This window comes from Diabrotica virgifera, chromosome 2, assembly GCF_917563875.1.
Source record: "Diabrotica virgifera virgifera chromosome 2, PGI_DIABVI_V3a".
NCBI classification, from domain to species: Eukaryota; Metazoa; Arthropoda; class Insecta; order Coleoptera; family Chrysomelidae; genus Diabrotica; species Diabrotica virgifera.
Window position 1 is genome coordinate 1,341,810 of NC_065444.1, and position 16,460 is coordinate 1,358,269.

Consider the following 16,460-nt stretch of genomic DNA (forward strand, 5'->3'; position numbering starts at 1 on the left):
CAAAGGCGTTCAATGCTCTATTCAGTATTATAAACATTAATATCATTATTTATACAGGGAGGCCAAAAAAAAATTTGAATTAAATTAATTGACGCAAGAAGAAGAATGCATGTAATTTATTTAACTCAAAATACATTCTATTGCTGTCAGAAAATAGAAAAAAATGTTTATTTTGCAAATAAACATTGCTTTTAGCTTAAATTAAAAGTTCAAACTGCCAATAGGTAGGAGGGAGGCTGTTTGTGATTTAATTTAAGCGAAAAGAAATGTTTATTTGTGAAATAAACCTTTTTTTCTATTTTCTGACAGCAGTACAATGTATTTTGAGTTAAATAAATTACATACATTCTTCTTGTTGCGCCAATTAATTTAATTCAAAATTTTTTTTGGCAACCCTGTATAAATACCTAATGATATTAATGTTTATATTACTGAATAGAGAATTAAACGCCCTTTCAAATGACCTACCACACGACCCCTATTCCCATTAACAAAATTATCGATTACGTCATCACGCTCAGATGGATGACGTCACTAGTATGAAATATATGCCAAAAAATTGTAATTTAAAAATAAAAATCGACCTCTTTGGGGATTTTGCTCCAAAATCGTCCGTTTTAAAGAAATGAATTTATTCCATAATTTAGCCCCTCTGTATAATCTACTATAATAAATCTTTCATGTCTTCAATTATTTAATTATTGATAAATAATTAGGTACTTCCCTAAAATTTTAATTGAAAATGGCAGATTTTTTGGGAAAACTCGGATTTTCTGAGTAAAATTTTTGTTGAAGGAAATCGGAAAAAAAATAACTTTGTGCAGAACTAAATTACGGTGAATTTTTATTTGAGTGTTTTTGGCTCAAAGGAAAAATTATAGGAGTTACAGACCACTAATTGAAAAAAAAAGAAGATTTAGGAGTGCTAATTTGTTTATAAATAAAATAACACACTTTCTGCGGACTTGTCATACCCCATATTACTAATATATGCAATCTTAAGATTCGATTTTAGCAATAAAATAGCTGGTAAATAATTTTTCCCAAAAATGGTATTTTTTCGATAATTTTCCCAGACTATCAACAAAATCCAAGAAACCGAAGCGCCAACCCAAATTCTGAGCAGTCTCAACATGATAAGGTTAATATCCCCAAGAATCGCTATACTCTCCGGCTGTCATGGCGGTGTCGAAATAAAATTGCGACTGTCGAAATGAATTAGAATCAGGCCCCAGGGCCCTTATCTACAATAAATCATACAAGTGACAACCATGTTGACTGGCTTGAAGTTAGCCATGTCATGTCTAGCACGCAGCCCCTTGCTACGCTGTTACACAGCTATATATATTAAACAACAACAATGTAAATACCACCACAATATATCGGCCGCAGCACGTATATAAGACACTTAGGCCCGGTTGTACAATCGAGGTTCAACTCCGGCTCAGCGCCATTACCGAGTTCAGGGCAAGAAGTGCGTTGTACATACAAAGTTTAAGCTTGAGCTCGGTTTAAGCCCGGGTTCAGCTGAGCGGTCGATGTTCGGCGGTTTAACGCTGGTTCAAGCATTTTTAACCTCACATTTTTGTCATTGTCAACGGAAATCATAATATTTACACCTTAAAAATGAACCTCATTGAAAATTTAACTAATAATGAAGATTTTCTGGAAATGGTAAATATTCTAGAAGGAAGGAGAACACAGAAACAGTGTAGGTCTAGAGAAAATCATTTTGAAAATGGAAGGATAATGCATTGTTGCAAAGATTTTGGATATCTGTTCACTGTTCACTATTTGTATGAAACTAATATTGCTCATAGAATAAAAAATCGAACAGATAGGTAAGAACGAGAACGAAAACAAGTGGCAAATTTGTTATTGACATTTCAAGAACCAAGCTGTATCTTCTAAGAACATGGTTTTTATTGCCTTAAATTAAGGTTTTGTGCAGTGAAGTGGGCCCATATCACTGGTTTTAAGCAACAGGCTCCTTTTTGCAACTTGTGAATGATTTTGAAGCAAATGTAGAAAACGATTTTGTTAATTTATTAAATTAGATGTACATAATTTATTAATAAATCTTAAATTAATTATATTTGTACCATGCTTATGTAGGTACATATTATCACTTTATTTAATAATAATTACAAACTAATTTACCTTCTAAAATTATTTAAATTACCTACCTACTTCCCTAGAATAAGGCAAATATTAACATTTTTGAGTGAATTTGAAATCATAGCTGTAAACAGTTAAATATTTATGAGAAGAGAATGTGAAGATTGAATTAGTATCTTCTTTGGTGATAGTGGTTACGGAGTCAAGAAAACCTGATAACACCCTTACGCAATCCTTCATCACAAGCTGAAATTTTATTTAATGAGGCACAATGAGAATGCAGAATGCATAGACACAGTTGAATGGGTCTACCGAATAACAATTGTTAAGTGCCATGTGATTCGTTTTTAAGAAATCGAACAAAAACTGTTAAAATTGGAATATTGGTAAATTTACACATTTAAAGGTTAGTTATTAATACAGTTTGTAAATAACTGTACTGTATTACTAATCCTTTTTTAATGGCATGGACTATATGTCAATCAGCCAGTCAAAGCATGACGAATATATTAAGAAGAATATAGGTACATTTAAAGACTGTAAAGTCCATAAAATATCAATGACGAAGAAAAGTTAGTTCAGTTGAGATGTAATTTAAGTACTGAAATTAAACAGATGGTACTAAGCTGAAGTAATTAATTACTAATCCTTAAAATGTATAAATTTACCATTATTATAATTTTAACAGTTTTTGTTCGATTTCTTAAAAACGAATCACATGGCACTTTTATTCGGAAGGCCCATTCAATTGTAATTGGAACATCAATGATACACAATATTGCAATGCTTTTTAATAACCCTTTGCTTATACTACATAAAGAAGAAGAAGTAGCAATAACATTAGCCAAAAATGTAGTAAATCTAACTGTCTATAGTCTAGAGAATCATGAGAAGTACAATTTGTCAAACGTAGGAGGAGGTTGAAAATCTTATGCATGAATACTTTGTTAATTTAGAAATTTAAACTAATACATACAACAACTATTAGATATTTATAAAAATTTCTTACTATCTGCTACAATCAATGGCTTTGATAAACTTCTTTAAAATTTTGGGGGTTATTTGTTTCATTCTATTTTGTACAATTCTGCTTTATTATTTGGCCAAAGATACCAATATTTCTTTTTGAGAAGTGAAATTGGAAGGCTTTTTTGCGTCCAGTGTAGAAAAAAACACTTATATAAAAACAGTTTTTTACAAAAAGAAAATAAACACATTGCAATATCCTAATACTTATAATACCTATTCAAATGGTCTGTTCACAAATTTAACGTAGGAAATTGATTAAACTGATAAACTAAACGATAGAAAATACCGATTAAACTAATAACAGTAATAAAAGAATTATATTGACAAAAACCAAATAATAATACATAAATGGCGGGAAAATTTATGTCGAGAATTGACGGGAATTGCTTTGAATACGCATGCCTTACGTTGCCAACCTTACCAAAATTTGTATGAACCTCGGCTTAACTGAACTCGGCATTGAACAACCCGAATGAAGTTAAACCGACGCTCAAAATTGAACCCGGTTCAACTAAGCCATAGCTTAAGCCGCCAATGTACAATCGTTAATCACAAAAACTGTAGGTATATTACGATTCCGATTTTGCACCTGACTTTATAGAGTCTGGCCGTTATTGTTTGGCAATATATTGCCAGGTAGTTGTATGGCAATATTGCCAGGTAGGTACTGCTGCGTTGTAGTCACAAATTGCAGTAAAACTAGTCCTCGTTTAGAGGCACCAAAATGGTTTTGGCACAAAGTTCAGCTCGGTCTAGACTAACCGGAAAGTCACCAAACAACAATAATGATAAAAGAAAACACACACAAACTCGGTTTAGCATTATTCACATAACTTAGGTACCTATACCACCCTATACTTTACATCTTTCTCTCTGTTAAGTGAAAATACAAAACAAAAAATTAAAAACTTACCAACAGTCTCCAGTAGGCCCTTTGTTTAAATTTGTAGTACCGGTGGTTGACATACATCACTTCACTGTATTTTAATTACTTATAATTGCTTATAATTTTTATAGGAATGCAAGTTTGGTCCATTTTCAAAGTTGTCGAAACGATAGCAAATAATATTTTATTGAAAAATTGAATACAAAAGGTGATATTAAAGTATTTACCTACTGTTATTATTTATTATATCAAATTTCCAACCTAGACGCACTAATGAAAATTGTGATAACAACTCAAACGTCATAATTATATTGTGATAATATTTTAATAAGTGTAGCAACTGTTTTAATTTTCATACATTTTCAAGGTTCATTTTTATGAAAAATATACACTTCTCGAAGAAATTAACGCACCATTAAAAATGGGTCATTTTTGATGTTTCCAATTTCCTTAACCTGTTGTCCGATTTAAGTGATTTTTTAATTATGATAAAGCCTTATTCAATATCGCTGTAATAATATTGTTGTTAGAGAGATAAATTGTCATTGTAGATATACCTACCAGTCAAGCGTTATATAATAATTGGTTCTTAGAAACGGCTACAGCTCCAGCAAAATAAATTTTTTGGATATGCTACCGACATTTTTAATATGGTGTTCTAATAAAGTATATTGGAAAGTATTTTCCTCTAATAATGAATATTGACTTCAATAAACAACAATATAATTTGTAATTTATTTTCGTTCTTCATATTTTGCACAGTAAAATATTCGTTGTCGCGATAATCCAAGAGGATCGTATATTCGTGGAATGGGGTATATAGATATTTTCAATGTAAGATAGGTATACAGGGTGCCTCAAAAATAGAGGGATGGTCGAATATTTCGCGAAATGAACCTCATATCAAAAAATGAATGTGTGTACTTTATACACAAGTAAGAAGTTATACTTCTATTATATAATTTCAAAGAAATAAATATACTTAATAGGTTATTTGTATTTTATTTAAATATTAAACTAACTTTTCTTACCTACCACTTTTAAAATTTTTTTATTAAAACGATACCAAAAATTAAAAAAAAAAGAATATGAATTGTCCGGGATTTGAACCCGGCACCTCTCGATCTCCGGTCACACGCTTTACCACTGAGCTATATTCCCTTTTTGACAACTTACAAGGTTTCTCATACATACTGACAAATTTAATAGACCAAGTGAAGTATACAAAAATACTTTAAATATACTTACTATTACATATTGTTTTGGCTTTTAGGAAAACCAAATGGAAAATATTTAATAATAATAACTTACCGAGATTTTCTTAGATTTTCTTCGTGTTGTTAAATGTTGAAGCACTATTTTCGGTGGCATTAAGGAAAATGAAGGATGGGATAAAAGAAGGGAACTTACCGAAAATATGTTGTCTGGTATCGTCAATTTGTCTCACGGAAAACACACACAAAATCAAATTAAAATTGTCAAGGTGTACTATACGTTCCGACCGTATGTATGTTAACGACTGACTGATTTAACATAAAGGACAGAAGATTATGCTTACTTAGAACTGTGTTGCCAAGACGTTCCCGAATTAAAATAAATGAAATATATATTCATATTGGCGCAAACATAGCCCCCGCCCTGAAAAACCCATTTTTCAGCCAAATCTGTATGCAATTTGTGCCGAAAACACAATAAAAAAAAACTAGTTCCAAATAAATACTCAAAGGACCAGGCATAAATTAATATACCAAAATTTTCAGAGTTAATTACCGTAACTCAAAAAAAATAATCGAAAAAAAAAATAAATAAATTCTAATGAAAAATACCTATAACTATATACAAAAGATATTACTGTAAATTTATTGATTCGGAAGAGGGCATAACTTTAAAACTGGTCGTGTAAATGTCCCTTTCGAAGTTTTTACAGTAACATTTCTAACAACTCCGTCTTTACCCGGATGAACCTCAGTAACAATGGCCAACGGCCAACAAAGTGTAGGTACATTGTCTACCTTTAAAATAATAACCGTTCCGATTTTAACATTAGGCAAATCTATATTCCATTTTTCTCTAGTTTGTAAGGTAGTCAAATATTCCAAACGCCACCTTTTCCAGAAATCTTGCACCATTCGATCGATTAACTGGAACCTATCTAACCGGTTTATATTTAAATCTGTTAAATCGTCGGCCGGCAAACTTCCTAACGGTGTTAAATTTAAAAAATGTGATGGAGTTAATACCGATATTTGAGATGAATCAGTTGGTCGACGACAAAGAGGTCTCGAATTTAAGATTGCCTCTATTTGAATTAATAGAGTATTTAACTCTTCATATGTTAACAACTGATCCCCTATGACCTTATAGAGATGCGACTTAGCGCTCTTTACATTACTTTCCCAAAGACCCCCGTGACTCGGACTTTGTGGACTTATAAATTTCCATTCCACACCGTTCAAATTTAATTCACATAACAGTGCATTTTGATATTCTTCCGAACTAGCAAACCGATTAATTTCACTTAAAACCGTTTTCGCACAAACAAAAGATGATCCCTGATCAGAATACAAAACCTTGCATGGGCCCCTTCTTGCTAAAAGTCTTTTAAATGCTTGCATAAAATGTGGTGTGCTTAAAGAACTCACCAATTCTAAATGAACCGCTTTTGTGCTTAAACAAACCGCTAATAAACAATACGATTTATGAACCGCCGCATTACGTTTTTTACCTAATGTAATATTTATTGGCCCAAAATAGTCAACCCCTACGTGTAAAAAGGGTTTAGTAGCAGTAACCCTCGATACCGGTAAATCTGCCATGAGCGGTGTCAAAATTTTCGGTTTATTTCTAAAACAACGATTGCATTTAAAAACCCGATTTCTTATAAGATTTCTTGCCCCAAGAATCCAATACTTTTGACGCAATAAAGCTTCAAGCAAATATGCCCCCGTATGCATATAAATTATATGATAAAAATCAACAATCCGTTCAACTAACGTTTCTTTTCCCGGTAAAATTAGTGGATGTTTTCCCGAAAAACTAAGGGATGAATTATTAAGTCGTCCCCCCACCATAAGTAAACCGTCTTGTAAAAATGGCCGTAATTTCTTAAGCTGTGTTTTACATTGTTTGTTTTCCTTTATCATTTTTATTTCAGTTTCAAAATGTTTTAACTGAATTAACTGAATTAAATAACATTCTGCTGTTCTTAGCGCAGTAGCCGTAATTAATTTTTGCACAGGAATTAATTTTAACAACATTAAAACCCGAACCGTAATCCGTAAAATTTTATGCCAGCTAGAATGACGTTCAACCAATTCAAGTAAGGGATGAATTTTTTCACCCTGCTTCTCCTCCTCAATAACCAAAACCTTAACCTCCGAAATATCCGATTCTAATATTGAAGAAGGCCAGTCCGATTCCCGTAATTTTATCCAACTAGGACCTTGTAACCAAAGTTCATGATTTATTAATTGTGAGGGTGTCAACCCTCTTGACAAGCAGTCCGCGGGATTATTTTTACCTTCAATATGTTGCCATGAAATATTAGGAAGGTTTTCTTTAATTTTCTGCACTCGATTAGCTACAAAAATATCTTTGGTATTTGCCGAAGTTAACCAACTCACCACCGTGGTCGAATCAGAATACGCAACTAGTTGTGAAATATGAGTAAGTTTGCTATAATTTTCAAATATTAATTTCAGCAAAGATGATAACAACAAAGCCGCGCATAATTCTAGCTTCGGAATGGTCATGGTCTTTTTTAAAGGTGCACATCTCGATTTTGCAGCAACCAGTCTCACACTCACTTCACCGCTAGAATTTACAACCCTCAAATAAACTACCCCACCGTAACCGTCTCGACTTGCATCCGCAAACCCCAAAATCATAATCGGAACATCCCTCATGGCTCCTACATGTCTAGGGACCTCAAATTTTGAAAAATCTTGCCATTCATTGCATACCTTTTCCCATGATTTTTTAATCGTATCCGGGGGTGAGTCATCCCAACCCAATTTTAGTTGCCATAACTCCCTGATCATTAACTTTAAATGCAAAATAAATGGAGCAATCAGACCAATAGGATCATAACATTTTGCAGTAAGAGATAAAATCTTACGTTTTGTACAATTTTTATCGGGGGTGGTTAACCTATAGTTCAAAACATCCCTCTGCGGATCCCATTGCATCCCTAAAACTTTAGTCTCCGATTTAAATGTAACCGAATTTTGTAAACGTTTTTCCAGCGGAATCTCTGATAACAAATTGTCCAAATTAGTCGACCATTTAACTAAGTCAAAACAACCACATTTGAAGAGATTTACCGATTGATTATATAATTCTTTAGCTTCAATTTCGTCCGGAACACTCGTTAAAAAATCATCCATATATAGCCCCGAAGAAATATATTTTTTAGCTAAAGGATAATCTTTGCCATCTTCATTTATCAATTGCTGAACCGTCCGTAGCGCTAAAAAAGGTGACGACCTTAAACCGAACGCAACCACCGTAAATTCATACGTTTTTATTTCCTCGTTTGGATCAAATCTCCATAATATTCTTTGAAACCGCCAGTGATCTTGTACTAATTTTATTTGTAAAAACATCTTTTTTAAATCCGAACTCAATGCTACTGGAAAAAGCCGAAAATTTATTAATAAAGTGCATATGTCCGCCTGCAGTTTAGGCCCGCTATGCAATAAATCATTCAAGGAGACATCACTGTCTGAAGGGCAAGATGCATCCAATACGATACGTATAGGTGTACTTAAACTCTCTAATTTTATTACAGGGTGATGACTAATATAATAGGATAAGTCACAATCTTCTTTTTCCAATAATTTTAAGTATCCTTGATCCAAAAAATCCTGCATAATTTTATTGTAATCCGCACGCAAGCTGTCCGATTTTGTTAACCGTTTTTCCAAGGTTTTTAACCGATTTTCCGCCGAAACCCTTGAATTTCCCAAATTTTTTGGTGAACTTTTAAAAGGTAATGCAACAGTAAACCGGCCCGATATATCCCTGGAAACCGTGGTTTTATAAATATTTTCACATTCTATAGCGTCTAAATCCGGAATTTCCCGTTTTGGAACCTGCTCTAATTCCCAAAATTTTGTCAAAATTTGTTCAATCGATGTTTCTTCCCTTAAAGTGAGCAAATTTATGGGAGTGGAATATTCCGTATCCACCTGACCCATAATAACATACCCGAACGTTGTTTCTAAAGCCGCCCCTAAACCTGAAGAACTCAAAATCCGATTACCGCCGAAAAGAATAGGAAAAAACTGCGCACCGATTATGCCATCGATTGATTTAGGTTCAAAAAACTTATCGTCCGCTAATTGTAAATTTTTAAATTCCGATAAAGTTTGCAAATTTAATTTCGTTTTTGGCAATTTATCTGTAATATGATCAATAACTAAAGCTTGAACATCGTATTTTTTAGTCTGATCAAAACGCGAAGCGATAATAATGTCCGTTACTCCCCTTACCGACTGAGAGTTTTGTCCCAAACCTTGTACCGAAGAATTAATTTTTGTATATCTAAGACCTAGTTTTTTACAACATTCCGTGGTCAAAAGATTACACTGACTACCGTTGTCCAAAATAAACCGCGCCGTTGCATTTTGTAAAGGACTATTTAACACACATACCGTTACCGTTGCTAATAGAACCGTTTTTTCCTGATTTCTACTCAAAAAACTAGAATTTTGAAACGCACAATTAACTGAACCCGAATTGTGGTTATTGGAACCCGTTTCTGGAATACCGACACCAGAATTTGGTTGATTATTTTGATTATTTTCTTTCGCGCCCCTTATTTCCGGTTTTCCTGCGCATAAAAGAAAATGATGATTCTTGGCACACTGGGCACACGGTCTTTTTAAGCACTGTCTTACACCATGTGACTGGGAAAACCACAGAAAGCATAAATTATTATTTTTTACCAAATCGTACCTTTGTGTAGGATTCATAGCCTTAAATTTATCACACCTACCCAAAAAATGTGACGATTTTTTACATAAAACACAAAAAGGCATTCTGTTATTGTTTTTATTCTCATGCTGGCTTACAAAAAATGATTTCGAATTTTTATTTTTATGATAGCCACCGGAGCTAGCCTCTTGTGAGTCACTATTATGCAAAATTTTTGTTTGATCCTTAACAAATTTAATTAAATCCGTGTAAGTAGGAATAACCGTTCCGCGCATGTGATTTTCAAAAGATTTTACCGTTTCCCTGTCCAGTTTTGAGAGTGCATGATAAAGTAAAATAAAATCCGTTAAATCCGGGACATCCAACTTTTTTAAGGCATTAACCGAGGCGTCAAAGATTTCTAAAAAACTGTTTAGATTTTTTTCAGATTCCGATTGCAAGGATTTAAAATTAAAAATTTGTTGTAAATAAGTGTTTGCTAACAACCTTTTATTATGATATTTTTCTAAAAGTGCTTTCCATAACGTGTCATAATTATCCCCAGAAGTAGCTATTCCCGCACAAATACTAAGGGCCGATCCCTTTAAATGTGAAACCAAAAGCCGAGCCTTATCTGCATCCGTCAGCTGGAAATTATCGTGTACCAATGGTTTGTAAATCGAATAAAAAGTTTCCCATTCCTTTGTTTCCCCGTGGAAATCTGGAATAGTGATTTTTGGCAAAAGACTGTGTACATTACACTGTTGTTGTGTACTTTGCTGTAAAGTTGGATTTACAATATTGGTGCTTGGTTTTAATTTTGTATAAGCCGCCCTTGCTTCACAACACATTTCGTTAATAACAGACATCACCTGAAAATCTGGTTTATAGTTTTCATCAACGTCAAACCCGACTGCGTTGATTTCATCCAAAATTTCGAGAATTTCTGTCCTTGTCGAATCCATCGACTGATACAAGTTTGTGAATTTTTTAATGGTGTTATCCGTAGTTAAGTTTTTCGATAAGTCATATAAAGTCTGAATGATTGTATAAAGCGTTTCTTTTTTAGCCGTTAATATTTTAAATTGCCTTTCGTAAGTAGTCATTGTTACTGAAATCAATCCGCAAAATCAGAAAAAAAACAAAGTCTACTTTAAGAAAACTGTAGCATATAACAAACCAGGTCTGAGTATAAATTTTGAATAAAATTAATTAATTATAGAGATTTGTTAAAAAACAAGCCTTCCGGGCAGTTATTATGCAAACTCTTTATTTTGTTTAGAACCGTGAATCAAATTTAGTATTTGTTTACAAAATAATTTTTATTCATACATCCGAATTTTTCCGTAACCGATTGAGTCGAAAAATATTCACGTTTGACAACACCGCAAATATTTAAAAACCTAACTTCTTTCACGCTCGAAGCCCAAGTTGTTCCGAGAAACAAAAACGATACAAATACAAAAATCAGCAAAAAGTTATCACAGAGTTTTTTTTCCGATACGTGCCGACATTAAATTTGACCGAACAATTTGTTTCTAAATAAGAATATTATTATTTAATAATACAAAACTAAGCAAAGCAAACTGTAAACCTACGCTGAATATCCAAGCTCGAAATTGACCAATTATGTTTTGGCTTTTAGGAAAACCAAATGGAAAATATTTAATAATAATAACTTACCGAGATTTTCTTAGATTTTCTTCGTGTTGTTAAATGTTGAAGCACTATTTTCGGTGGCATTAAGGAAAATGAAGGATGGGATAAAAGAAGGGAACTTACCGAAAATATGTTGTCTGGTATCGTCAATTTGTCTCACGGAAAACACACACAAAATCAAATTAAAATTGTCAAGGTGTACTATACGTTCCGACCGTATGTATGTTAACGACTGACTGATTTAACATAAAGGACAGAAGATTATGCTTACTTAGAACTGTGTTGCCAAGACGTTCCCGAATTAAAATAAATGAAATATATATTCATATTGGCGCAAACACATATTATAAAATATCTTATTCCCGAGGAAGACAAATCCAAAGACACAAAAATTCTAATAAATAATACATTTTATAAAAATAATAAACTTAAAGATAAAACCCATAACTAAATTAAAATTCATGGTGACGTTTCAATTATTACTTTAATCATCGTCAGAATAATAAGTTTCTTGAGCGGATGCTTTAAAATAATTTTAAAGCATCCGCTCAAGAAACTTATTATTCTGACGATAATAATTGAAACAGTGAAATAGTAATAGTAATAATTGAAATAGTAATAATTGAAACGTCAGCGGATGCTTTAAAATTATTTTAAAGCATCCGCTGACGTTTAAAGAATCCGCTCAAGAAACTTATTATTCTGACGATGATTAAAGTAATAATTGAAACGTCACCATGAATTTTAATTTAGTTATGGGTTTTAACTTTAAGTTTATTATTTTTATCAAGTTTAATGGTGTGTCCTTATCTACATAAATAATACATTTACTAAAAACACTAATATATCCTTTTAATAACTTATTTGCGCTGACAGCGCTGATACATACATATTAGTGATGTAACGAATGTCATTTTTTGAACATTCGCGAATACGAATGCGAATGCGAATATCTACTACCGACATTCGCGAATGCGAATATTCAGTTTTTTAAAATTTTTTTCTATTTTTGTAATGTTTCCTAAATTTATAATGAAAAGTTAATTGATATTTAGTGTAAATCAATCTAAATCTTAAGCTTTATTACATAATACCAAATAATAAAAAAAAGTGAAGGCTGATAATGTGATTATACAAGGTTAAGTTCTATCTATCTATTGCCCTTCATTTGTCCAAAGTTGAACGTAGGCCTCCCCCTTATTTTGCCACTCTTCTCGGTTCAGTGCTAGTTGCCTGTCGATCTGGTCCTTGCGTATCTTTTTAGGTCATTTGACCATCTCGTCTGTAGTCTGCCCCTTCCTCTTTTGTAGTCCCAAGGTCTCCAGTGAGTTATCGCTTCATTCCACCTTCCATCTCTTTGTCTGCTTTTGTGTCCTGCATATTTCCATTTGAGAGTAGATGCATGTTTGAGGTTAAGTTACCTTTTCTTAATAAAACAAGATGAGAAGTGAATAGATTTTGATTTTATTAACCTAATATTATCTTGAAATTATTTTTTTTCTGGTTTTCATATTCGCAAAACATTCGCACAAATTTCGCGAATGCGGATGCGAATGCGAATATGCAAAAACATGCGAATATTCGCGAATGCGAATACGAATATTCGTTACATCACTAATACATATCTTGAAAGATTAGCAACAAACTACATAGATACCAAACACAAGCCAACCCACTCCACCCCCTTGAGGTGGGTAGGGGGTAACTTTAAAATCTTAAATAGGAAACCCCATTTTTATTGCAGATTTGGATTCCATTACTTTTATTCGAGACATTTTTTTTAATTGTTGATAGATGGCGCCATAATCGGAAAATATGATTTATTACCAACCAATCAACATCTATCGACATCGAGAACAGAACAGCGCCATCTATCAACAAATCTAAAAAAATGTCTTAAATAAAAATGATACTCACTGTTTTATAAGAAATTCAAATCTGCAATAAAAAAAGGGGGCTTCCCATTTAAGATTTTAAAGTTATCCCCACCATACTTCAAGGAGGTTGAGTGGGGGTTGTGTTTAGTGTCATTCGATTTGAAAAATATTAAAGAAATGTTTTTTGGTTTTTCATTAAGAAGTGTATTTCTTGAGATATTAGACCGTTTTTATAATATACATAGGGTATCAGGATAAATCGTTTTTTCCGTTTATAGCGCCATCTATCCACAATTCAAAAAAATGTCTGGAATAAAAGTTGCTTATTTTTGCATAAGCAATTTCAATCTGTAATAAAAAAATGTAGGTTAGTACATTGTATCAATAAAGTATGTAGGTTACTATTTAATAAGTGAACCCTCACCCCACTTCCAGGGTGTGGAATGGGGGGTCGTGTTTGGTGAGATTTGATAAAGTTTTTTAAAATATTGAAAACATATTTTTCAGTTTTTTGATCTTATGTATATTTTTAGAGATATTCAACTGGCCTACTTTTGGGACACCATATATAGGTATATCTATTCCAATGATTCAACTTATTCTTGCTTTAAAGTTAATTATGTGAATCATTAAATCATTGCATGGTCGCATATAATAAAACAAAAAACGATTTCTAAATCATTTTTATTGAAATTTTATATTATTGATACATATAAAATTTGGATTATTGTAGTAACGTAAATGCCTTGAAAAAAAAAATGAAGTTACAGTCATGAGTTAATAACCTCCAACATTTCTCTAAAAATAACGTCAGTCTGAGTTTCCATATGTGTCATATCTCTTTCACCAGCAGTGGTTCTTGACATGACAGTTTGGCTTTCTACTGATTTCAATATATCATCAATTGCAGTCTGTGTCTGGATATTACTAAATCCTAGGTCATTTAAAATATCGTCACAGGTTTGCGTATACATATTAGTCATATAATCGCCATTGAACATTACATCATCCAATATGAAGTCGGTTTGGGTCTCCATATGACAATTATCAAATTCAAAGCTACCAATATTATCGTTCATATCTTCTTTAAGCAGGTCAGATGTATTTGTATAAATTGAATCATGAGTATGAGTAGAAGCTGTGTAAGAAGAAAGACACTCTCCTGTTTGGGTACTTGAACTATTCATATGGACACTGTTTTTGGTTAAAAATTCGTCTTTGTTATACGAAGTATTGCAAGACGAATTTTTGGATTCTACAATATCTGTTTGGGTATTTGAAGTTTTCTGTGTGGAAGGGTTATCACTAATAGCACTACTCTTCCTATGATTGTAACCTCCTATGGTCTGAGTTTGCACAGTCGACAATTGGTTTTTGGTTCCTGTTTGCGTTTGTTGGTTATTCTGGCCTTCCAATCGCGAAGATACTTGCACCATTTTGCTTTCAAATTTAGGTACTTCAGCATATGTTTGGCTTTCCCTACTAAATTTAGTAATTGAATCAACTACTAGAATAAAACCAACAGCATTTTTAGGCAAAATAGGAACTGCACTACTTTGTACCACAGTATCACTTTTCACTTCATACTCTTTATTATTTAGTTTATAGAAGGTTTTCTCAGGTATAATATGTTTCTTTCTTCTACCGTGAGTCTGTAAAGCTTCATATGTTGCATAGTGAGCAGAACACTGATGGCATACGAAGTTGACTCCACAATATTCGACATGCCGAGACAGTACTTTTTCAAGTGGAAATACTTTATCACATGTTGAACACTCAAACTGCTCCGGTGAGTGTGTCATCGTATAATGTGTTCGAAGTATTTTTAACTTTCTGAAATATTTTTTTGTGTGATAGGGGCATCCCAGCTCAGGACAAAAGTACTGTTTTTGGCATGTATCGCTCTTCAAGTTTGTTCTGTTGTGGGTCTTTACCAGATGCAAATTAAGGTTTGATTCTGAGACAAACACACTATTACATCCCTCCTCTGTACATTTAAGTTTGTTGTTAATACGAGATTCTTCCACAGTTGGGTAAAACTTCTTTATGTTGTCTTCTATGGTAAACTTCATATTGACAGAAATTACTGCAGGTATATTTAAGCAACCATTTGTTGTCCAATTTATATAAACAGTAATACTCAGTGATCTTATAAACTAATTATAATATATAATTTGTAATTTAAACAAAAATATTTAACTTTTATGACAATTTTTTTTATTTACTTGTCTTGTCAATCAATGAGAATATGCAGCGTTGCCATGATTAAAATATTTTTGGGACATAGCCCCCCGTAGTTGAAATTTGGCAACTGGACATAGAGGTCCTATAAAAATATAATGTTGTGTGTGTTTGTTTACAATAGTTTTTCAACTGGAGTTCTTATTGATTAATGTTACCTATTTTATATTAATACTTGTACTAAAAAGAAAATTAATCAAAAAAGGGCCACAAAGAAAAATATCCAAACTTCAAAATGCCCAATACCAATACATTTCTTTTATATATGAGTTTAATTTTCATCACCTATCTTTTCTTTTAAAATACTTTTATAACATATGATACTATAAATAACAAGATAGGATCTTCCCGTAGCGCAAATACGTCCGAGTTTGCGCATCGCATTACGTAACTGGAGACCGGAATTTGAATTCTTGTTGTTGGCTATAATAGTCCAGGCTGTAACGTCGCCCCCGTTAGGTAACATATTCCTATTCGATTTTTTTGCACACTCACTTAAAAAAGTTCCTTATAACAAATACACAGAGTGCCGGGAGGTGCCGCCATCGGAAAATTGTTTAAACAATTTTTTTAAACAAATTCAAAAAATCAATTTTTTCACTTCGTAATATTTTTTTTAGATTCTTTGGGTGATTATGAGCCAAAAAGGTCTCTTTTAATTTTTCTCTAAAATTGACTGTTGTTGAGTTATACTCGATTTAAAATTTGAAAAACGCGAAAATGGCTATTTTCAA

General features: G+C 32.7%; 2 protein-coding genes and 1 long non-coding RNA gene across 3 annotated transcripts in view; all 3 read right to left on the reverse strand.

Moving 5' to 3' along the window:
- The window catches only part of LOC114335441 (calcium-transporting ATPase type 2C member 1), a 127,882-nt gene extending 123,588 nt beyond the window's left edge, over nucleotides 1-4,294 (reverse strand). The window contains exon 1 of the mRNA XM_050643304.1: nucleotides 4,061-4,294. Coding sequence (XP_050499261.1) covers nucleotides 4,061-4,117 — 57 coding nt within the window. The 5' untranslated portion in view covers nucleotides 4,118-4,294. The remainder of the gene's footprint in view (nucleotides 1-4,060) is intronic.
- Nucleotides 1,401-3,686, reverse strand: LOC126879934 (uncharacterized). The gene is made up of 2 exons (XR_007696340.1): nucleotides 3,361-3,686; nucleotides 1,401-2,364 (listed from the first exon to the last, which is right to left on the reverse strand). It is a non-coding gene; the product is annotated as an uncharacterized LOC126879934 (long non-coding RNA).
- A 9,859-nt stretch (nucleotides 4,295-14,153) lies between the features above and the next one.
- LOC114335429 (uncharacterized) lies at nucleotides 14,154-15,704 on the reverse strand. The gene has a single exon (XM_028285668.2). The coding sequence runs from the start codon at nucleotides 15,555-15,557 to the stop codon at nucleotides 14,256-14,258; it is 1,302 nt and encodes a 433-aa protein (XP_028141469.1). The 5' UTR covers nucleotides 15,558-15,704; the 3' UTR covers nucleotides 14,154-14,255.
- Between the last annotated feature and the right edge of the window lie 756 nt (nucleotides 15,705-16,460).

Excerpts from the sequence above, each read along its gene's own strand:
- LOC114335429 (XM_028285668.2), bottom strand. The coding sequence starts at position 15,557 with ATGAAGTTTACCATAGAAGACAACATAAAGAAGTTTTACCCAACTGTG.